The sequence below is a fragment of the Aethalodelphis obliquidens genome, unplaced genomic scaffold (assembly GCF_003676395.1).
Source record: "Aethalodelphis obliquidens isolate GAN/ISIS:26980383/991018 unplaced genomic scaffold, ASM367639v1 scaffold4, whole genome shotgun sequence".
NCBI classification, from domain to species: Eukaryota; Metazoa; Chordata; class Mammalia; order Artiodactyla; family Delphinidae; genus Aethalodelphis; species Aethalodelphis obliquidens.
Window position 1 is genome coordinate 55,765,901 of NW_020837948.1, and position 25,244 is coordinate 55,791,144.

The following is a 25,244-nucleotide window of genomic DNA, read 5'->3' on the forward strand; positions in this document are numbered from 1 at the left end:
GAACTGCTTTCGCTGCATCCCATAGGTTTTGGGTTGTCATGTCTCCATTGTCATTTGTTTCTAGGTATTTTTTGATTTCCTGTTTGATTTCTTCAGTGATCACTTCGTTATTAAGTAATGTATTGTTTAGCCTCCATGTGTTTGTATTTTTTACAGATCTTTTCCTGTAATTGATATCTAGTCTCATAGTGTTGTGGTCAGAAAAGATACTTGATACAATTTCAATTTTCTTAAATTTACCAAGGCTTGATTTGTGACCCCAGATATGATCTATCCTGGAGAATGTTCCATGAGCACTTGAGAAAAATGTGTATTCTGTTGTTTTTGGATGGAATGTACTATAAATATCAATTAAGTCCGTCTTGTTTAATGTGTCATTTAAAGCTTGTGTTTCCTTATTTATTTTCATTTTGGATGATCTGTCCATTGGTGAAAGTGGGGTGTTAAAGTTCCCTACTATGAATGTGTTACTGTCGATTTCCCCTTTTATGGCTGTTAGTATTTGCCTTATGTATTGAGGTGCTCCTATGTTGGGTGCATAAATATTTACAATTGTTATATCTTCTTCTTGGATCGATCCCTTGATCATTATGTAGTGTCCTTCTTTGTCTCTTCTAATAGTCTTTATGTTAAAGTCTATTTTGTCTGAAATGAGAATTGCTATTCCAACCTCCTTTTGGTTTCCATTTGCATGGAATATCTTTTTCCATCCCCTCACTTTCAGTCTGTATGTGTCTCTAGGTCTGAAGTGGGTCTCTTGTAGACAGCATATATATGGGTCTTGTTTTTGTATCCATTCAACCAGTCTGTGCCTTTTGGTTGGAGCATTTAATCCATTTACATTTAAGGTAATTATCGATATGTATGTTCTATTTCCTATTTTCTTAATTTTTTTGGGTTCGTTATTGTAGGTCTTTTCCTTCTCTTGTGTTTCTTGCCTAGAGAAGATCCTTTAGCATTTGTTGTAAAGCTGGTTTGGCGGTGCTGAACTCTCTCAGCTTTTGCTTGTCTGTAAAGGTTTTAATTTCTCCATCAAATCTGAATGAGATCCTTGCTGGGTAGAGTAATCTTGATTGCAGGTTATTCTCCTTCATCACTTTAAATATGTCCTGCCAGTCCCTTCTGGCTTGCAGAGTTTCTGCTGAAAGATCAGCTGTTAACCTTATGGGGATTCCCTTGTGTGTTATTTGTTGTTTTTCCCTTGCTGCTTTTGATATGTTTTCTTTGTATTTAATTTTTGACAGTTTAATTAATATGTGTTGTGGCATATTTCTCCTTGGATTTATCCTGTATGGGACTCTCTGTGCTTCCTGGGCTTGATTAACTATTTCCTTTCCCATATTAGGGAAGTTTTCAACTATAATCTGTTCAAATATTTTCTCAGTCCCTTTCTTTTTCTCTTCTTCTTCTGGGACCCCTATAATTCTAATGTGTTGTGTTTAATGTTGTCCCAGCGGTCCCTGCGACTGTCCTCAGTTCTTTTCATTCTTTTTTCTTTATTCTGCTCTGCAGTGGTTATTTCCACTATTTTATCCTCCAGGTCACTTATCCGTTCTTCTGCCTCAGTTATTCTGCTATTGATCCTATCTAGAGTATTTTTAATTTCATTTATTGTGTTGTTCATCATTGCTTGTTTCATCCTTAACTCTTCTAGGTCTTGTTAAATGTTTCTTGCATTTTCTCTATTCTGTTTCCAAGATTTTGGATCATCTTTACTATCATTATTCTGAATTCTTTTTCAGGTAGACTGCCTATTTCCTCTTCATTTGTTAGGTCTGGTGGGTTTTTATCTTGCTCCTTCATCTGTTGTGTGTTTTTCTGCCTTCTCATTTTGCTTATCTTACTGTGCTTGGGGTGTCCTTTTTGCAGGCTGCAGGTTTGTAGTTCCCGTTGTTTTTGGTGTCTGTTCCCAGTGGCTATATTTGGTTCAGTGGGTTGTGTAGGCTTCCTGGTGGAGGGGGCTAGTGCCTGTGTTCTGGTGGATGAGGCTGAATCTTTTCTTTCTGGTTGGCAGGTCCATGTCTGGTGGTGTGTCTTGTGGTGTCTGTGGACTTATTATGATTTTAGGCAGCCTCTCTGCTAATGGGTGGGGTTGTGTTCCTGTCTTTCTAGTTGTTTGGCATAGGGTGTCCAGCACTGTAGCTTGCTGGTCGTTGAGTGAAGCTGGGTTCTGGTGTTGAGATGGAGATCTCTGCGAGATTTTCGCCGTTCGATATTACGTGGAGCTGGGAGGTCTCTTGTGGACCAGTGTCCTGAAGTTGGCTCTCCCACGTCAGAGGCACAGCGCTGACTCCTGACTGCAGCACCAAAGCCTTTCATCCCCTCGGCTGAGAATAAAAGGGAGAAAAGTAGAAAGAAAGAAAGACAGAGAGAGAGGGAAAGAAAGAAAGAAAGGGAGAGAGAGGGAGGGAGGGACGGAGGGAGGGAGGAATGAAGAGGAAAGAGGATAAAGTAAAATAAAGAAAGATAAAATAAAATAAAGTTATTAAAATAAAAATAATTATTAAGAAAAAATTAAAAACAAAAAACGGACGGATAGAACCCTAGGACAAATGGTGAACGCAAAGCTATAGAGACAAAATCTCCTACAGAAACATACACATACACACTCACAAAAAGGGGAAAAAATAATAAATCCTGCTCTCAAAGTCCACCTCCTCAATTTGGGATGATTCGTTGTCTATTCATGTATTCAACAGATGCAGGGTACAAGTTGTTTTTGGAGCTTTAATCCGCTGCTTCTGAGGCTGCTGGGAGAGATTTCCCTTTGTCTTCTATGTTCGCAGAGTTCCCGGGGCTCAGCTTTGGATTTGGCCTTGCCTCTGTGTGTAGGTTGCTGGAGGGCGTCTGTTCTTCGCTCAGACAGGTCGGGGTTAAAGGAGCAGCTGCTTCGGGGACTCTGGCTCACTCAGGCCGAGGGGAGGGAGGGGTGCGGATGCGGGGTGAGCCTGCAGCGACAGAGGCCGGCGGGACGTTGCACCAGCCCGAGGCGCGCCGTGCGTTCTCCCGAGGAGGTTGTCCCCGGATCACGGGACCCTGGCAGTGGCGGGCTAAACAGGCTCCCGGATGGGAGGTGTAGATAGTGACCTGTGCTCGTACACAGGCTTCTTGGTGGCGGCAGCAGCAGCCTTAGCGTCTCATGCCCGTCTCTGGGGTCCGCGCTGTTAGACGTGGCTCGCGCCCGTCTCTGCAGCTCTTTTAAGCAGAGCTCTTAGTCCCCTCTCCACACGCACCAGGAAACAAAGAGGGAAGAAAAAGTCTCTTGCCTCTTCGGCAGGTCCAGACTTTTCCCCGGACTCCCTCCCGGCTAGCCGTGGTGCGCTAACCCCCTGCAGGCTGTGTTCACGCCGCCAACCCCAGTCCTCTCCCTGCGCTCAGCCCCCCCCCCCCCCCCCCCCCCCCCCCCCGCCTCGGCGGGTGAGCAGACAAGCCTTTCGGTCTGGTGAGTGCTAGTCGGCACCGATCCTCTGTGCGGGAATCTCTCCGCTTTGCCCTCTGCACCCCTGTGGCTGCGCTCTCCTCCGTGGCTACGAAGCTTCCCGCCTACGCCACCCGCAGTCTCCGCCCACGAAGGGGCTCCTAGTGTGTGGAAACCCTTCCTCCTTCACAGCTCCCTCCCACTGGTACAGGTCCCGTCCTTATTCTTTTGTCTCTGTTGTTTCTATTTTCTTTTGCCCTATCCAGGTACTTAGGGAGTTTTTTGCCTTTTGGGAGGTCTGAGGTCTTTTGACAACGTTCAGTAGGTTTTCTGTAGGAGTTGTTCCACGTGTAGATGTATTTCTGGTGTATCTGTGGGGAGGAAGGTGATCTCCGCGTCTTACTCTTCCGCCATCTTCCCCTTAAGTCTCGGGAACTTTCTTATGTCCTGTAGTGACATTGATGCCACCTACTATGTTCCTGTGGAGAAATTTTCTTGACCTTTAAATTGTTCTTATTTATTGTTTAACCCAGGAATCCTCCTGTCCAATATGGTCATTTCTAGCCACATGTGTCTATTTAAACTTAAATTAAGTGAAATTGTAAATCACTTCCTCAGTTGCACTGGTCTCACATTAAGGGTTCAGTAGTCATGCGAGGCTAGTGCCTACTGTATTGGATAGTGTGATATAAAATGTTTCCGATATCACAGAATTTTCTATTGGGCAGTGTTGCCCCAGAGTCATCAGTTCTTTCAGAGAGAGACAGGCTTGTTGTTTACTCTCCCACCTGCTTCTCCTCACCACCTGTTTCCACTGCCAACCTCCCTCACCACCCCAAGTAGGATGAAAGGTAAGAGTAACCCCTCAGTTTTCTTCTGTCTAGCAGGCAAGAGTTAATCATGAACAGTCTCAAGAAGTGAGGAATATGTTTTTCTAGAGTCTTTTCATTTTAAAAAAAACTTCTAAAAAAGTTTATGCCATTAGATTGTGACCCTCTTCTTGTTTCTTTCTCCACTGACTTATTTTTTCTAGTTTTAATTTTTTATTTTCCGCATATTATTTATATTGGGGAAAGAAATTCTGTTTTCTGTCTTTCTCTCACCATATTTACCTAGTAGCCCCAAAATGTTCACAGTATTAAAAGTATTTTATGAATTTTAACGGGTACTAAATGAATTTTAGGAGGAGAAAGTTAGAGCTTAAGATGTTAAGAAATGTGATGAATTCTGCTGCCCTCCTCTGATGTCTGTCCTTTTTCCACTGTGCTTTTCTCCTTGACATTCTGTTAATAGATATTTATATCATTGTGTTTTCTTGACCGTATAGTCCATTTATTTCCTTATATTTTTCTCTGTGTTAGCCTTATTACTGTAGCGTAAAGGAGTAAATATGATTAATATTGAATCTATCTCTGACAAGTCAGTTATTTAATTTTTAAATTTGTGATTTTGCTGCTTAGTAGTTATCTATATTCATCTCAGAAAAGATTATGATTTTATGTAATCTAATGTGGTAATTTAAAATAGTCAATTTTATTCTATTATTCATTTAGCTGTATATATACAAGACTTTAAGTTTCTGATACATATCTTAAAATTACTGCAGTCCTACTGGAAGCTGCTAGCCTTTGATAGACTCCAGAGTTCCAAAATGGTTACATCAGACAGATTCTGCTAGTGCATTGTTGTCTAGGTGGTATAGAGAATGTGGCAGACACTGTTGATTGTCTCCAGCAGACAACCCCTATGCAAAAAGTTCTTCCTTGCAGACAGATGTTCTACAGGGATTGAGCACCCAGGTGTCTTTGCAGAAACCATGTTGCTTCCCAGCCTAAACTAGACTAATGTTAATTACATTCCCCTTGTAGGTGGTAGGTCTAGGAATGGGCATATAACACAATTCTGGCTAATGTGAAGTAATGGGAAATATGACGAAAGTGGGGTATAGAGGAGTGTATGAGAAAGGTTTACTTTCACATAAAAAGCATGAAGACATCTGACCTGCGGCTGAGATGTACTTCATGGACTTACAGTTTCCGCTTCCATTGATGGAATACCTTGATCAGATTAACTCCCTGGGAAATTATTTTGAAAAATAGCAGCTAAAGGTGTACTATAGGATGATCAAAAGTAGGCAAAACTAGAGAGGACTCTACACATGAAGGACTGAAATTTCAAGGTGTGAGTTTGCAGGTTTTTGCCTGGGGGAATTCCGCTATCCCATATAAAAGTGGAAAAAGTTACAGCCTCACTTACCTAGGTATTAGAGAACAGACTTCAAGGCTGGCAGAATACCTAAAATGTTTGGGGAGAAATTCCAGAAAGGTGTGGGAACCACAGGAGGGTGCACCCCTGGAAATGCATGTAAACACCATTCAAGTCATTGGCTGACCAACTCTCCATGTGTGGAGAAGACTCCAGTGTGTCTAGCAAAAAAAAAGCAACTGGAAACTAAATGGAGATTTCACTTGCTGGTCGTATTAGGATACACAGAGTTTGGAGTTTGAAACCAGTAAGATGCCTGCTAAAACAAATATTAATACACTTCAGAGGAATGCAACACAAGGAAGAATTTATTGTGTATGGTTGATAATATTCAGAATACAATTTGAAAAAATCAGCAGACATGAGAAACAAAAAAATAACTAATGCTGAAGAGAAAAAGTAGGCAATAGAAAGATAATCAAGAAGAAGCAATTATCAGGCAAATAATGCAACTATTACATATATATTATATATATATGGCAAAAATATTAAAAAGCAACATAGTTGTATTGATTGAATAAAGGAATCTTAACAGGAAAGACACTATAAGAAAGAACAAAATGGAAATTCTAGGGCTGAAAAATACAATGATTAAATGAAAAATAAGCTAGATAGGCTTAATAGCCAGGAGGAGACTGTAAAAGTGTTAAGAAACCTGAAGATAGATTAATAGAAATTATTCATTCTGAAGAACAAAGAGAAAAGCAAGTGAGGAAAAGTGAACAGTCTCAGAGCCATGTGGAACAATATGAAACAGAATAAAATACTTGTAATTGAAGTCCCAAAATGAGAGAAAAGGGTGAATGGAGTAGAAATAATACCTGAAGAAATAAAAGCTTAAAAAATTTCGAGTTTAGTTTAAGGGGGGAAAAAACCAAGTGTACAGATCCAGGAAACACATCAAATTCCCAGGCAAAATATTAAAATGTCATACCTAGGTACATCATAGTCAAACTTCTGAAATCAAAGGGGAAAGAGAAAACCTTGAAAGCAGAGAGAAACAATGCATTATATACAGAGAAACAATGATTATGACTAACTGCTGATAAGAAACAATGGAGTCTAGGAAACAATGGAATATCATCTTTAAATTGTTGAGAGAAATCTGTCAACAAAGAATTCTATATTGAGCAAAACCATTCTTCAAAAATAAAGATGGAATGAAGTTTTCAGATGAACTAAACTGAAAAATTGATATGTAGAACTGTATTACAAGAGATACTGCAAGAAGTTGTTTAGGTTGAAGAGAAATGATAATAGATGGTAATTTATAACTACAGAAAGGAATACAGAATGATAGAAATGATATATATGTAGGTAAATATTAAAAATTAAACTTTTTTCTCTTCATTTCTTTAACATAATTCTGTAGCACACACACAAAAGATGTTACATATATATACATCTATCTATCTATCTGTCGCTATGTCTTCTCGGCAAAGATTGTACTTGCTTATGCTTAAACTCTGAATTTTCTGTACATCCATGGAGCTGTGACCTTGGCCTCCAGTGCCACAAGTCTTTGTTTGGACATAAAATGTTTTCATTTCTCTAGGAGTGGAATTACTGGGATGTATAGTAAATATATGTCCTTCCTTTTTACACCTCCAGTTCCTACTCTCCAGATGCAACTAGTTCTAACTCTTTTAGCTTTATCTTCTAGTAGTTATCCTCATATTATTTTTAATACAACTTGTGTATATATGTTTTTCTAGTGACTCAAAGGGCATTATTTAATTTAGATATATAAATATTTGGGGATTAATGAAGAAGAAACAGTCCCTTTACAAAATTTTATGTTTTATATGAAAAGTTTTTCATAACCTAGATTATTTGCTTTTTAAAAATTTTTAACTGCTGTTTCTTGGAGCCCTAGTTTCCTACCCCCACTTTATCTAGAGTACAGATTTTTGCTCTTGTTTTTTCTATTTAACTATTAGAGTTCACCCTAAGATTAAAACAAACTACTGCTTTATCCCCTCCACCATGAATGTCCACCAGTATTTTAAAACCTCTGCTCTAACCCTCTAACCTCTTTTTTTAATGTCCTAAAGGATAGTTAAATTTATCAATTTCAAGTCAATAGACACTTACCTTCTTTAATACATTCTCTTTATTTCAGGGGTTTAGGTAAGGAGGGAGTGAATACTTGAGGAATTATGATTAGTTCTACCTAGGTTGGGCTTAATTTTATTTTGTAGTTTATGACTGAGTGAGAATCACTCTAAAATGCATTCTGCTTAACAAAAAACAGTTCTTATTTATCCCTGTAATTAGATTGAGATTAGTTTTCAAATGACTGGAACGCTTCTTTCTCATGTCTTAGAACTCTTAGACCTAAGATCAACTTGTGTAATGAGTATATTTTACTTTAGAGAAACATGAAAAAATGCCTTATGTAGATTCTTCAGATTTCTCAGTAACAAAATTTGGAAACCACTGCATTCAGAAAGCTTATTTCCTGTATACTGGTGCTGAACATATAGTCATAAGAAATGAGAAGTGTTGTGGGCAATTGAGCACTCTGAATTTTCAGAGTGGCTCAATTCAAAGTTACTGGGCACAGGTGTTTCCATAATTGTGATGTATTGGGGGAGATTCAGTGTTCAATGATCCTCAAACCCATACTTCCACCTGTGTGGTATAGTGGTCACTGGGCTGTAGTATAAAACATGTAAAGTGAAGAGCATAGCAGTTACCTCATGGAAGGAAAAAATGTCTCAAACCAGTATTCATATAATGTGTTGTTTTACATAGGCCTAATCAGGGGGGAAAGAGACTTTTTTTTGAGAAAAATATTAAATTAAAAAATTTATTAAACACGACTTTTTGAAAAAAAGTAAACATGTGCTATCCATACTGAATAATTTAATTGTTTATGATATTGCCAATCACCTACCCACTCTGGTCTTGTCAGGGAAATCTAACCCAATGTCAGAGAGATGGACCACCAATACACTGCTATGGTGTCTATGGACTGAATGTTTATGTCCTCCGAAATCCACATGTTGAAGTCCTAACTCCCAAAGTGATGGTATTTGGAGGTAGGGACTTTGGGAAGTAATTCGGTTTCAGTGGATTGGTGAGTGTGGGGTTGTTGTCATGGGAATAGTGCCCTTATAAGATGACACACCAGAGAGCTTGCTTCCTTTCTCTGCCCATGTGAAGACATAGCGAGAAGGCAGCCAGCTGCAAGCTAGGAAGTGGGTTCTCACCAGGAACCGAGTCTGCCAACACCTTGATCTTGGACTTGCCAGCCTTCAAAACTGTGAAAAATTGTAGCTTAAGCCACCCAGTCTATGGTATTTTGTTATAGTAGCCCAAGCTTGCTAATATGAGTGTCTTATGGCATGACAATGCCATGATGTGTTCCCCTGTGTAGCTCTTAAGTAGTCTGTGTCCACAGAAGATAACAAACGTGGTATTGTCCTGGTACAAATCTTAAGTTGGTACTAGTGCCCTCCAGGCTGTCTTGGAATTCATAAGACAAGTGGGTACATTCAGTGTCTTTTTCTTGACTACGACAAACACCACGGTAATAAAATAAAAGAGATGGCAGGATGAAGAATAAAGTTTATAAACTATGCCTTTCCAAAATATGATTTATGAAATAAAAGGTAATTTTTTGGGACTTCATAGAGCTTATATTTAATGTAACAACATTTCTCTTACTGAAAGTGAATGTTTTAAAGCAAGGTGAAAAGCTAATTTTATTCTAATGTTTTTATTTTAGCGTTTGGGGTGGTCAGTACACATGAGTGGAGGGAGACCTATTTTCATATGAAATAGCTCAGGTATATTAAACTCACTGTTTCTTTTAAAAATTTGTTTTAATTTTTTTTTTAGAGAAGTTTTAGGTTATGACAAAATAGGGTGGAAAATGCAGGGAGTTCCCATATACTCCTTGCCCCCACCCACCTCCTGACTATCAACATCCTTCACCACAGTAGTACATTTATTACAGTCAATGAACATATGTTAATACATCGTTATCGCCTGAAGTCCATAGTTTACACTGAGGTTTGCTCTTGGTGGGGTTCATTCTGTCGGTTTTGACAAACGTATAATGACATGCCTCCACCATTGTGATATCTTACAAAATAGTTTCACTGCCCTAAAAATCCTCTATGTCCTGCCTATTCATTCCTCTTTCCCCTACAAATCCTGGCAATGACTAGTCTTTTTACTATCTCCATAGTTTTTTTTTTTTTTTTTCCAGTTCTTTGCCTTAGTAATATGCATTTAAGGATGCTCCACGTCTTTTCATGTCTCTATAGCTCATTTCTTTTTAGGGCCAAATAACATTCCATTGTCTAGATGTACCACAGTTTATTCATCCATTCACCTGCTGAAGGATATCTTGTTTGCCTCTATAAATTGGCAAATATGAATAAAGCTGCTATAAACCTTGTGCAGGTTTTTGTATGGACTCATTTTGGTATAAACCAAGGACTCTGATTGCTAGACTATTTGATAAGAGTATATTTAATTTTGTAAGAAGCTGCCCAGTTGTCTTTCATAGTGGCTGTACAGTTTTGTGTCCCCACTGGCAATGAATGAGTGTTCCGTATGCTCCACATTCTTGCCGACATTTCGTGTTCTCAGTGTCCTGGAGTTTGGCCATTCTAATAGGTGTGTAGTTGTATCTTTTTTTTAAAAATATTTATTTATTTATTATTTTTTGGCTGCGTCAGGTCTTAGTTGCGGCATGTGGTCTCTTCCGTTGTGGTGTGCGAGTTCAGTAGTTGTGGCACGTGAGTTCAGTAGTTGTGGCATGTGGGCTTAGTTTCCCTGCAGCATGTGGGATCTTAGTTCCCTGACCAGGGATTGACCCCACGTCCCCTGCATTAGAAGGCGGATTCTTTACCACCGGACCATCAGGGAAGTCCCTGTATCTTGTTTTAATTTGCACTTCCCTAAGTACATATGATGTTGAACATCTTTTCATAAGCTTATTTGCCATCTGTATATCTTCTTTGATGAGTTGTCTGTTCAAGTCCTTGGCCCATTTTTTAATCGAGTTGTTTGCTTTCTCATTGTTGAGTTTTAAGAGCTCTTTGTATATTTTGGGTAACAGCCCTTTATCAGATGTATCTTCTCCAAATATTTCTCCAAGTCTGTGACTTGTCTTGTCTTTGTCTTGACATCTTTTGCAGAGCAGACATTTTTAATTTTAATGAAGTTCAGCCTATCAATTATTTCTTTCATGGGTCATGCCTTTGGTGTTGTATCTAAAAGTCATCCCATATCCAGGGTCATCTAGATTTTCTCCTCTGTTATATTCTAGAATTTTATAGTTTTGTGTTCCTTATTTGTCTCTAATCCTTTCTGAGTGAATTTTTGTGAATGGTGTAGGTCTGTCTAGATTCATTTTTTTTGCATGTTGATGTTCAGCACCATTTGTAAAAAAGACGATCTCTTCTCCATTGTATTAACTTTGCTCCTTTGTCATAAATCAGTTAACTGTATATTTATGTGGGTCTATTTTGGGGTTCCCTGTTCTGTACCATTAATCTCTTTGTCTGTTCCTTCACCAGTACCACACTGTCTTGATTTTGATTACTGTAGCTTTATAGTATATCTTGAAGTGAAACTCACTGTATAAATGTTAAACTATTGAAAAATTTAAGCATACACAAAGATAGGGCTAAGAGTCCAATGAATCCTCATGTACACATCACCTAGATACAACATTCATCAGCTCATGGCTGCTCTCAACTTTAACTCAACCCCCTTCCCACTTCAATCCCAAATTTCATATGAAATTCAAGATATTATATAATTCCATCCATATCTATTCAGGATGTATTTCTAAAACACTGTCTTCACTTTAAAGAAACTGCAAAGCTGTCTCCATTTTCCAAATAAGAGGATTTAAAGCTTTTTTTTTTGGTTCAGCTTGAATGTATACTCTTTTAGAAAGATGGAGAAAGTTGTTTTTTCTAGTATATAATTTCATTTTCTACATATACTGATATGTGTAGAAATAACAGAAAAATCTTCATTTATAAATATAACTTTTTTATACTCGCGAGTTTCATCACAAAGATTTTATGTATTTGTGTCCTTATTATTACCAGGGTTCCTTTTTGAGTCATTTAATACTTTTCCATAGGGAGCCATCTTTACTTCTGTATAGGTTGTTTGAGATGCTCATCACCTTGGAATATGGATAGGATGCTGACATGGAAATTAAAGCCTCCAATACTCATTCACATGATATTAGCATAATTATTGTTCAGAATTCTTCTGTAAGGACGACTTGACTTTTCTCTCCCATTTATTTATTTTTTAGTCATTTATTTACATAAGTATGGACTCCTAGATATTTATTTTATCCTTTGGGTTATGAACTAATACTGTCATTATTCTACTGCTAAAATTTTTCAGCTTTGGTCTTAGGGAGTTGTTTTCGTTTGTTTGTTTTTTAAGTACCTGATGATCTGGATTTATTTTAACTGCCTTAGTTTTAGAACCAGCCATTTTCCAAGGTGCAAAAGAGCAGGTTTTACAGGTTTATGAATGTTTTTTACATCAGTCAGATTAAATGCTGTTAAATGGTTCTCTTTGTAATAATCATATCAGTAATTTATTGGAGTAAAGGTGACATTACTTAAATGACCATGAGGCTTAGAAAAATTGCCAACATAAGCCACAATATAAAATATTTTAATTAATACCCATTAAAAACCCCCGTTATGATAATGCCTCGTTTCTCTAGGCTCAATACAAACAATACATATAATAATTGATTTTTTTAAACCTTTTTGATGCAAACACTTCTAAAACAATTTTCTGTTTTCCAGCCCCTTGACAGAGAATGAAAGACATAACTTAATATTTTTTTCTTTCTACATTACACCATATATTATCTGAGTATCAGGAGATAAATGGTTAAAATTAAAGGCATAATATACTCTGCATAAGAACTTTATACTTAGAATAATACCTCAAGTCTTCATAACTGCTGTTTCAGCTATGTAGGGGAGACCTTTCGACTTAGTTCCAAATTCATAGATGTATTATGTAAATTGAAACTGCACTGTATCAATTTCTAGATAAGAAATATATTAGAAGGTACAGAATACATTAAAAAATTAAGCAGTTCCATTAAAAACAAAGTATTTCTAAAATATTGTTTTCAAATACACATGGTGCTGTATTAAAATTGGTTCATCTTCCTTTTTTAGGTATATGATGTACAATTAGTATACTAAGTTCAGCAAATGGAAATTTTTTTCTATAGATTTCAGCATCTTTGAAACCTATTTTATCTGTATTTATCCTTAAGCAGACTAAACATCCTTCTGATTATATCTTGTTTACCTTACTTGTTTGTTTTATTTATTTATTTATTCGGGGGTTGGGGGGGCTCTGCTGGGTCTTTGTTGCTCTGTGCAGGCTTTCTCTAGTTGCGGCGAGCGGGGGGCTACTCTTTGTTGCAGTGTGCAGGCTGCTTATTGAGGTGGCTTCCCTTGTGTGGAACGTGGGCTCTAGGCGTGCGGACTTCAGTAGTTGCCGCGCATGGGCTCAGTAGTTGTGGCTCACTGGCTCTAGAGCGCAGGCTCAGTAGTTGTGGCGCACAGGCTTAGTTACTCCGCGGCATGTGGGATCTTCCCGGGCCAGGGCTCGAACCCGTGTCCCCTGCATTGGCAGGCAGATCCTTAACCACTGCGCCACCAGGGAATTTCCTGTCTTTTTTTCTTACATGCATAATTTTAAGATTTTTATTGAAGTAGAAATAATGTATATGTGTCAGAAGCAAATGGTCTCATGAATTTTTGTAAACTGAAGACCCCAATGTAACAAGTACTCAGATTAAGAAACAGTAATTGTACTTCAGAAGACCCTCCTTTGACATCTTCCACTTAATATCCTTCTTTCCCTCCCAGATGGAAACAATATCCTGACCCTTAATGACTCTGCCTTTTCTTCCCTATTTTCCTTCCTCTTTCCTTACTTACTGTCTGAAAAATTGTTGAACTAGTTTGAAGCTTTGGATGATGGGTTTGGTTTGCTTGTGGGATATTACTAGGTAAGGGTATCAGCAATCTGAGTTCCTTTAATCACCTCAGTTATAGATTTGACATGATTGAAAGGTGGGCTTTAATTTTATCATCTTTACTCTCTAGGATATAGACTCTCAGGATTTTAAACCAAAGACTAGGGAGAGTTAGGAGTCTTGGTTTTGGTGGATCCTGACCTCCAACTTTTGCTTCTGTAATTTTTGTGAATCTGCTAAAAGCTCTTCAGGCCTCTCGGCTTTTTGCTATGTAATAACAATGATTTGGAGGAAAAAACAATTCCTAAGGTCGGTCAGATTTCTTGGTTTACTACTTCTTCTGGATCTTGCCTGCATAATTCATCACTGTTCTTTTAACTTTTCAGTGCCTTCAAACAGGTGTGTTTCATTTTTTCTTCCCTAGCTCGCTATAAGGGTTATTCCAATTTGCTTATTTCTAGAAGCAGAACTCTGTAATCCTGTATTACGTGTTTTTAAAAAGTAATCTTTCAAGTCTTACTTTTTTTTTTTAAAATTTATGTATGTATGTATGTATTTATTTTTGGCTGCGTTGGGTCTTCGTTGCTGTGCGCAGGCATTTTGTAGTTGCGCCGAGCGGGGGCTACTCTTCATTGCGGTGCACGTGCTTCTCACTGCGGTGGCTTCTCTTGTTGCGGGGCATGGGCTCTAGGTGTGCAGCCTTCAGTAGTTGTGGCTGGCGGGCTCTAGAGCGCAGGCTCAGTAGTTGTGGTGCACAGGCTCAGTTGCTCCGCGGCATGTGGGATCTTCCTGTACCAGGGCTCGAACCTGTGTCTCCTGCATTGGCAGGCGGATTCTTAACCACTGCGCCACCAGGGAAGCCCCCTCAAGTCTTACTTTTAATGACATTGTGTCATTGGAGTTTGTGACTTCTTTTAAGCATCTATAACTGGCATTGATTAAAGTTGTTTCAGTGTAATGAGTTCCCCAGACAGTACATTTTGGTTCAAAATGAAGAAGTTGTACAAAAGCCTCATGATATTTTTGTAAATTCTCAAATATGAGGTAGTTTCTTTTCTGAGGGATAATTTTAGGGGGACATTTTTCTTCATATTTGGCATCTAGGGATATTTGATTTACGGTGAGGTAATAGTTTCTAGAAAAAATTTAATAATAAAAGCAATAGTAATAGCTATTATTTGAGTGTTTAATATGCACTAGGCACTAAGGGCTTATATAACCTTCACTAAACTAATCAATCTTTATGAACACTTTCATGATATAGATACTGCTTTTATTCCATTTTACAAATGAGTAAATTAAGACAAGGGGAGGTCAGGTAATTTAACATGGTCATAGAGGCAACCCTGATAGTGAACTGGCATGACCTAGTATTACCCATTCTGGCTGTTTGCATCCAGCTTCCATTCTGTTTTGGCCAATGTCTGTTCCTGTCGGTTGAAAACCTGAGAAAACAGCTAGCAGTGACACAGATTCAGATATAAAGTTATTGGAGATTGGCTCCCATCCTGTGTGGAAGCCTCATCTCTTTTGTTTCATTAACCTCATGAAAACATCAGTCCTTAAATTTTTTTCCTTTTAATTCAAACTAAAGGAATTATGCTGTTGGTGTATATATACAGTTAGTAATTAGCAGCCAGATCTAAAAAGCCATGCCATGATGTTCTCATAGCAATAGAACCAAATTGAAATTTCATAAAAAGTATAAGAGAAAGTTTCTTTTGAGGGGAATATACTTTGAAATAATAATTGATATCAATAATTATTTTAGGTATTAAGCAACATGTTCTTCGTGTTTGTTATCCAATAATCCTGTTGTTAAAACTTTGTACTGTTTCAAAGAATCCCTTTCATTTTAGTAAATTATACTAATTTATTTAATGTTAAATGTTAAGAATTAATTTACAGATCTTTAATAAAACATATCATGAAGCATTAATCTGTAGAAGTTTTACTTAATAGCTTTGTAAAATCTTTGGATGTGGGAAAGATACTAATGAAAAAAATACTCCTTTATAATCTTTTTACTCTAATTACTACCATAATCCTAAATACTTGTACAGTAAAATAAACAATACAAATATTTATTAAAATAATGTAATTGAACTTTAATAAAGTGTCAGAGAAGGAGAACTGGAAAGTGCTGTGTTAATACAGCCGTTTCATCATATACCAGTTTTAGGTATATTTTGAACATTTGTTTGATTAACATTCAGTAAAGATTGTAGGTGAGTGCTTATGCTTAAAGAATGAGATTATTTGTGTATCATTTTATTGGTTTATTAGTGCACTTAATAGAATGAGTTTAGTCTGAAACTCCATAAAGGAGAAAGACCCTCAAGTCTGGCCTTGATAGAAAAGTATGTCTCAGTTATAGTCCTTTTTTTTTTTTTTTTTTTAAGCACTAAGAGACAAGTAATTTGTTTTGAATTGTGTATTCAGAGAAGATGATAAATGTTATAATTTATAGTTTACTTTTAAATATGGGTATTACTTTTAAAGTGCCTTTTGTTTTCAAAACATAAATTTGGTGAGTTTCTTTTGTTTGGAGAATTTCTTAAGATTTTGTTTTTATTGTGGATTTAAAAAACACTCAGATAATATTATGCTTACTTCTAAGAAAACTAAAGGTCATATTTTTTGATAAAAAGTATTTTCAGTGATATTTAAGCAAAGATTGTATCCTAACTGTAAGCACTTAACAAGGAAAACATAATTCATTAAGTGATATTAACCTATAACAATTTAAATAATTTATTTTATTGTTATCTAACAATAAATATATGCAAATTTCTTTCAAGTGATTTACTGATTTTTTTTCTCCTTAATTTTATTTAATGTTCTCTTTTAAGATAACAGTAGATTCATATGCAGTTGTAAGAAATAATATAGAGAGATCTGGTGTAACCTTTATTCATTTTCCTCCAGTGGTGACATCTTGCAAAACTATAGTAAGGTATTCCAACCTTGATATTGACGTTGATACAATCATGATTCAGAACATTTCTATCACAAGTATCCTTCATGTTACCATTTTATAGTTAAACCCGTTTTCTTCCCTGTGCTTAACCCTGCTCCCCCTTAACCCCTGGTAACCACTCATTTCTTCTCCATCTCTATAATTTTGTCATTTCAAGAATGCTATATAAATGGAATCATACAATATGTAACCTTTTAGGATTAATTTTGCTCTCTCAAGCTCAGTGTACTTCTCTGGAGATTAATCAGCATTGTGTGTATCAGTCGTTTGTTTCTTTTTATTTCTGAATGGTATTCCATGGCATAGATGTTTAACCATTTGCTTAACCAATTGTTTAACCATTCATCCATTGAAGGACATCTGTGTTGTTTCCATTTTGGCTAATAGGAATAACACTGCTATGAATATTTTGTGTAGAGATCTTTGTGAGAATTTCCATTTCCCCATGATAAATGCCCAAGAGTGCAATTTTTGGGTTGTATGGTGAATACAGGTTTAGTTCTGTAAGAGACTGACAACCTGCCGGAATGACTGTAACCTTTTACATTCACCACCAGCATATGAATGATCCTTTTCCTGGACTTCCTTACTATCATTTGGTGGTGTCACTATTTTTAAGTTTAATTTTAGATGAGAGCCATTCTGATATGTATGCCATAACAAAACCACCGTGCTGTGGTTTTAATTTGCATTTCCCTATTAGTTAATGAAGCTGATTATCTTTTCATGTGCTTTGTTTGCCATTTGTATATCTCCTTTAATCGTTTATTGATGTCTGTATTAGTTTGCTAGAGCTGCCATAACAAAATACCACAGGCTGGTTAAATAAACAGAAATTTATTTCTCATAGTTTGTCACAATTCCTCCAGGAGGCTAGAAGTGCAAGGTCAAGGTGTTAGCAGGTTTGGTTTCTCCCAAGGCTCCTCTCCTTGGCTTGCAGATGGCTGCCTTCTTGCTGTGTTCTCATATGCCTTTCTCTCTTCTTATAAGGATGCCAGTTGTATTGGATTAGGGAACCACTGATATAATCTGATTTAACCTTGAAGGTCCCAACTTTAGCATATGGTCGCATTGAGGCTTCAACATGTGAATTTTAGGGGATACACAGTTCAGTCCGTAAGAATACCTTTTGCCCTTTTTTAAACTGAATTGTTTTTTTAAATGTTGAGTTTTGGGAGTGGTCTTTATATTCTAGATACTAGCCCCTTGTTTCATATGTAGTTGCATATATTTTCTGCCAATGTGTAATTTGTTTTTTTCTTCCTCTTAAGAGGTTTTTTTTTTTTTAATGGAACAGGAGTTTTTAATTTTGATGAAATCCAATTTATCAGTGTTCTCTTTTATGGGCTGTGCTTTTGTTGTCAACCCTAAGAACTCTGTACCTAGCTATATAAATGTTTTTTTAAAAAAATGCTATGCCATGTTGAAGGAAAAATGATTAGAGATCACAAATTATAAATTTTTTTTGCTGGGGGAAATTGTTAATTATAAAAAGAAGGTTCACTTTGAAGAATAGGGGCAGATCAGTCATGAACAAAATAAACACTTGGGAGATAATCCTTCATGCGTTTTTCTCATTTTTTCTGCTCTTCTGTGTAATGGCATAGATAGGTTTTGTTCTGGACTATCTTTTAAGGATTTTTGTTTAGCAGGCAGCCTTGGAAAAGAGAGATACTCCCAGACAAGATTATCTTGACTGGTAGTATCATCATCTGCTTTGTCATCCAGGCTGGGAATGGGGGCATCCTTGTTAAGTGCCCCGATGTTGTTCTTCACGTTCAGTCACAGCATCCTGTTGACTTCAGCTTCTAAGTAGTTCTTAAATCTATCCTGCATTTTCATCCTTGTCACTGACACTCCCTGATCCATTACCTCATCCTCTCAAGTGTCCTTTCTGTAATGCTGCTTTCCAGATCTTTTTCTTCATCTCTTTAGTTTTCAGAAGTTTGACTTATATGTCTTGTTTTGTATTTCTTTGGGTTTATCCTGTTTAGGATTTACTCACTTTATTCCATCTGTACTTTTAGGTCTTTTGCCAAATTTAGGAATTTTTCAGCCATTATTTCTTGGAGTACTCTTTAAGCCCCACCCACCATCTGAATCTTTCCAGGGTTCAGATGATAGGATATTTTAGCTGTTTTGTTATAGTTCCACAGGTCCCTGAAGTTCTTTTTTTTTTCCCCCTTATCTTTGTCCTCCGTGTATTTTTTTTTAAATTTTTATTGGACTATGGGGGATGGGTTGGGAAATATCTCTGCAATTATGCCCCACTAGGGAAATGTCCATTCTAATTTTCCTGGGACAGCTTTCGGAGCTTTTTCTTTTTCTTGGAGCTGCTGCTCCTGCTGGCAGCAGCCTCTTCAGGTCCACTGCTGAGTGGCTCCTCCTTGGAAGAGAATTTCCTCGATTTCTTGGGGACCGTCTTGTTTCCTGACTCTTCAGGGTCACTAACTGGTTCCCTCTCTGGGGAAAGATTTATTCCTCTTGGCAAGACGCCCACTGCCAGCTGTCTCTTCAAGATCACTACTAACCAGCTCCTCCATGGAAAAAGATTTCTTTTTTGGGGGTTTGGAGAGGAGACAGATGAGTCTTCCATTCCATTCTCCATTTTTCTCTTTTGTTCAGATTGGGTAATTTCTGTTGTTCTGTGTTCTAATTCACTGATGGTTTCCTGGTCCTCTCAGTACTGCTTTTGATCCCATTTATTGTTTAATTTTGGTTCCTGTATTTTTCAGTTGTAACCTTTCTTGTTGGTCTTTCTTTATAGCTTCTATTTCTTTGTTTAGATTTTATAATTCTTTTCTAAGACATTCTGGTTTTCATTTGTTTCAAGGATGTTCCTAGTTGCTCACTGAAACATTTTTATGATGGTTGCTTTAAGATCTTTATTAGATAACTCTACTATCCCTATCATCTTAGTGTTGGCATCTACTGTTTATCTCTTTTCATCCAGTTTGGGATCTACCTGGCTCTTGGAATGGTGAGTGATTTTTTTTTTTTCCCCAAACCTGGATGTTTTGGGTATTATGAGATGATGGATCTTATTCAAGCCTTCAGTTTTAGCTTGGTCTGTTTGACACCATTCCAGCAGAGAAGGGTGGGGTGCATGCCACCTCATTACTGCCAGGTCATGGTAGGAATCCTGGTTCCCCACTCAGCCTCCATTGATATCTCAGGTAGATTGTGCTCATTATTACTGTGGGTGAATGCGGGATCTGGCTCCCCACTATTATTCCCCTGATAGCTTTCTGGTTGGGGGGTATAGAAGTGCCTCATTACTGTTCCACATGTGTCTTCCACTGACACCACAGAGTGCTGTGTCCTTGTTACCACTGGCTGGTGATGTTTCAAGTCCTGAGAGAAGTGTCCACTAAGCATCCTCTTTTACTAGCCCAGTGGGGAGGGATAAAGTTACCTCAACTGATAGGTGGGCTTGGATGTCCAAGCTCCCTGCTTGGTCTCCCCACCATGGAGGTGCCTCATTAACTGGTGGGGATTAAAGTCTCAGTTCCATCTTGGCCTTTTCTGATACCACCCCAGTGGGAAAGTCGGGGCTCTTATTACATCCTGGGGGGAGGGGTGGAAATCTAGGCTCTCCATGTCAGCTTTTGCTGGTGGGGTTAGGGGTAAGGTCATGTTTTTTTTTCTCTAGTGTTGGCTGCACTAGAGCAGTTATTTTCTTAAAAAGTTTTCTGTCTTGCTAGACTTTCCATTTCCCTTTCTTGGTCCTTTGGCTACAGAGAACAGGCTTTTGGAGGGTTTGTTTCATGTATACTTGTTGGTTTTCTGTGTTACCCACTTCTCTTCCACCCAGTCTTTGATATATGAGGTAAAAATGAAAATCCAGGGAACTCACTGTTGTGTCATTCTTTGGATCCTGAGATCCCTATCCAGTCGTCCTTCTTCTCTGTCTTTTCTTTTTTATATTTGTTTTATACGTAATGTCTTGGGTTTCTAGTTATACTTAGCAAGAGGAATAGGAAAAAGTATATCTATTCCATCTTCCCAGAAGTGGAAAGTATGTTTCAAGTACTTGTTAACAGAAATTACCTCTAAATGGTAGTTGCATTGGATCCACTTAAATATTATTGTCTTTGTGTGCTTTTTTCGTTTGTTTGTTGATTTATTTTTAGGACTAAATACCTATAAGCCTGATTTTATTGACAGAGATAATAAAGAATTCAAATGAAAAGTACAAAACAAAAACATAGAGTCAACTCTCAGGGATACACATAAATCTCTAGCTGAGTCTTGACAACACAGGGATCTGCTTGCTTAATTACCAATTTTTAACCTGTCAAACTTTATTAATGATTTCTTTTATGTGTGTTGCAGTCCAAACAATTTTCTTCTTTCTTCTGACCCTTTGATTCAGTTACAGAGTGACTGATAATTTATGGAAACAGTTTTCAGGTTTTGGGTAGTCTCATATCCTCGGCTTTGTTAGAATTTAATGGTTAGGTTTTCCCTTTGGGCAGCTGTGGGTATTTCTATGGTAATTTAATATTTTCAGAGGTTTCCTATATAATATAAAAGTATTATCTATTGCACTAAAAGACAGTTACTGTGTCATAAAATATGAGAAAAAGCAAGGCCTTTCTTCCATATAGGTAACATAATAATTTTAAATTGCCTCAACAGTAGTATTCTATAGTAAAATATCATTATTGTAAGTGTTTTTAAAAAGGTTTTCTTTGTGTAATATTTGGGCTGTCCCGGGTCTGAACTAATCTTGGGATTGGATTTCTTTCCTGTAGGCTGATGGTCTAGAGGACAATGAAAAGGATTTCTATGATTCTGATGAAGAACAGAAGGAAAAGACTGACAAAGGGAAGAAGCCATATACTATGGATCCAGACCATAGACTTTTAATTCGGAATACAAAGCCTTTGCTTCAGAGCAGGAATGCAGCGGTATGTAAAAACCACTATAAGAAATAATTCACAGATTTTTTCAAACAGTGGTTAAAAATATGTAAGTTCAGTAAATAAGTCTTTATTTTTGAGTGTGCTAATGGAGCGTTTGTTGGTTTTTTTGTTTATATACTAAAAAGCAGGTTTTAATAGGATTACTTGGTTTGGTAGCTGTATGCCTACTGGACTTCATTTCCTTTTTGTGGTTTTGTTGATTGGTTTCCTAAGATATAAGTTCAAGATGTTTACCAGTTGATTGGAGGACTGTGTATATTTCTCTACTACTGGATTGTTGTTGTGAGTACTTAATCTGGTATCAGTCCATAATATTTGTATTTACCTGATAAGAGTTTTGAAGAGACTAACATATAGTAAAAGCACCTAGCATAATGCCTCATATAAAAATTTTAGCTGGTAGGAATAACTAAAAATCATCCTTACTTGGGTCCTAAGTTTGTTGTTGTTGTTTACATCTTTTTATTTTAAATAACCCTTTTATTTTAGAAGAATACATGTGCACAGTAGAAAATTAGAAAATAGACTAGCAAAATTTAATAAAATTAAACCATTACATTCCCATCACTCAGAAATCACTGTTATAATATCTTAATGCAGTTTTTTCCAGATTTTTTTCTGCATAAATGTACCTATTTCACATGTGTGTATGTCTATACATATATATATTTTTAAAACCAAGATAAAAATCATAGTACACGTAGTATTTTTTAACCTGTTTTTTTTTCTAGTCAGTTCTCTATTTCTATTTCAGTAAAATTTCATCTCATTTAATACCAATTTGTCTTAAGTTCTTTTATAACTCGTTCATCTAAACCAGTTGCGCTGCATTGGGTCTGGTTGTTACATCTTTTAAACCTCTCAAGTCTTGCAGAATGTTCCCCTGGATTTGTCTGGTTGCTTCCTTTTCTATATCCTGTGTTTCCTGTTAACTGGAAGTTTTATGTAAGGCTTGATGAATTCAAATTCAACATTTTCTTAAACTTCTTTCAATTAAAAAAAATTCTTAATGAATCGTTCTGTTCAAGTAGTAAAAACTTTGAAAATGAGAGTTTCCTTTGTTTTCTGATGCTTGAGAATTTGGTCCCTAGAGCTTTGTATATCTATCTTAGGAAGTTTTTATCTAATACCTAGTACTTAGTTTCTAAATCATAAGTACTGTGTACAATAATAACACATATGTTATTTTATTAATGTTGTAAAATATGCTTATATTTTAGTATACTCTTGCTTGACCTGGTGGTACTTAAGTACTGTAACTTGCCACCTAAAACTACTTTATAATTGACTCACTGTTAATTTAACTTTGTCTTGGAAATTGGTTTTATAGTTCAAATACTCACTGATGAAAAATGTTCTTGAATAGTGAAACAAATAGAGGCAGTTTGTACTTTTTGTACCAGTATGTTTTGGTTCCCCACTTGTTTGATTGTGTACCAAATAGAGGTAGTTTATTTTTTGTTCCAATACCTTTTAGTAACCTGCTTATTTGATGATGCTAAATATATATAAAGGTTGACTTTTGAAGAATTGTGAATAGAGGTTCTTTTTTTTAGCCTTATTCTCAACTTGCAAGAGAGACTTTGAGAATTTGTTCAGGAAACTTAGTCTGTCAGTGCTGTGTAGATTGAATTGGCGATAAGAGATACTGGAAGCACTGTTGGGAGGCTATTTGGACAGTCTAGGTAAGGTGATAGAGGAGCAATGGTTAGAAATAGAAAAGTTCTTATAGGATGTACTTTCTTATGAACGTACATAATGTAACTGCTGAAGGCCTATGAGGTATATTTTTAGTTGTTTTGGAGTTTGGAGTTATGGGAGCTTCCCTCATGGCTTTTACAAATTAGACTATAAATGTCAAATTTGGGGTATTGAAGAGATTTAAAAACTGTTAGATTTGTAAATATTGGGGAAAAGAAGATCCTTTATCCCTTTTGTGTTTGGGAGTGCCCTAATTAATGTATCAGAACAGATGACATACTAAGTGGAATCTAGAATCTTAAAAACATTGACACATATAGAAAGTACAGTTTATTAAGCTTCAGCTTTCTCTTCTATCATATGCTAATACTTACTAGCCACCTGTATGCTTTAATATTTTAAAAAAATGACTGTCACCTATTTGTAGATTAAGTCAATCATTAATTGAGTTTTTCTTAATAAGATTTTAAATTCAGAAGTTTGTTGTATAATTAAATTGTATTTGTAGCTCACAGGTGAAGAAATAAGATATCCTTAAACTCCTCAAATCCCCAAGTAATGTCTGAAAGCTATAAATCAGTCATCTAAAAAAATGTACACAAAAATACCATACAGCAGTAACTTGAGGATCCTGTAACTCTATTTTTTTAAAATGTTTCTTAGTTTTAGAAGAAACTCTTTTTGTTTCGAGCACCCTCAGGTACTATATACTCTTTAGGCATATGTAAAACTCCTGCCATATTTTATTAGAACTTTATAGTTCAAGCAGAAGTAAAGTAGTATTAATATATCTTCCTAACCAAAGGTGGTAAGATGATTAATTTCTGTAGCTCTCTATCTGCAGTTGCCACACGCTGAACTGGATACTTTCAGCAAGTGGGAGGTCTGGACTTTTGATCTCTGGATCTAAGTGTAGAGACATGTAGGGGAAACATAGTACTCTTATATTTTATGACAGAGAAATTCTGATTACCCCTATAATAGCTTTGAACCGAAGACTATTTTTAAGGTTCTGCATTTTGAAAAGCAAGATCATTTCAAATGCTGCTGTTTTAGAGGAATTGTTTTAATAGAGTCCCCTTAATTAAAACTTAAATATACTGACCTTTTTTGGTTTTAAAAATTTTAACCTACTTACTGCTGTTATCTTTAAGTGTCTGGTTTCATTCCGTCTCGGAGCAGCAGCAGCACTAGGAAGAGTATGGCATTTGGAGTGTGTGTTGAGCCTTGCCGTATTGGCTGTCAGACTTTGGGTAGTTTGTTTAACATTCATTTTCTTTTCTGAGGATTTATTGGCTTCCTAGGGCTGCCGTAACAAATTACCAAAAACTGAGTGGATTAAAACAATAGAAATGTATTCTCTCACATTTCAGGAGGCCAGAAGTCTAAAACTCAAGTTGTCGACAGGATTGGTTCCTCCTGGAGGCTCTAGGGAGAAATTAGCTTCTGGTGGTTGCCAGCAATCTTCGGCATTACTTGACTTACATGCCTCGGTGCAGTCTCTGCCTCCATCTTCATACTGCCTCTTCTCTGTGTGTCCTTTTCTGTCTCTGATCAGGACACTCACATTGGATTTAGGGCCCCCCAATCAAGTATGATCTCACCTTGGTCATTGCCTCAATAATATCTGCAAAGACTTTATTTCCAAATAAAGTCACATTCTGAGGGTAGATACTCTTAGGGGAACACTATTCAACCTGCTGCATAGGGTAACAACATATTCATCTTATTTCACAGCAATTTTGTAGGAGTTAAAGGGAATAATATGTAAGAATATACTTTGAAACTGTAGTATGAAACTGTTATAGTTCTTATTGTTCTCTGCTTTACTTTTTAGGTGGTTATGGCAGTTGCTCAGCTGTATTGGCACATAGCACCAAAATCGGAAGCTGGCATTATTTCTAAATCACTAGTGCGTTTACTTCGTAGCAATAGGTAGGACATGATTTT

General features: G+C 36.8%; 1 protein-coding gene across 4 annotated transcripts in view; it reads left to right on the forward strand.

Moving 5' to 3' along the window:
- AP3B1 (adaptor related protein complex 3 subunit beta 1) overlaps positions 1-25,244 on the forward strand; it is a 275,250-nt gene that overhangs the window by 97,446 nt on the left and 152,560 nt on the right. For all 4 annotated transcript variants that reach the window (XM_027100769.1, XM_027100771.1, XM_027100772.1 and 1 more), the window contains exons 8-9: positions 21,423-21,578; positions 25,132-25,229. In XM_027100769.1, coding sequence (XP_026956570.1) covers positions 21,423-21,578; positions 25,132-25,229 — 254 coding nt within the window. The remainder of the gene's footprint in view (positions 1-21,422; positions 21,579-25,131; positions 25,230-25,244) is intronic.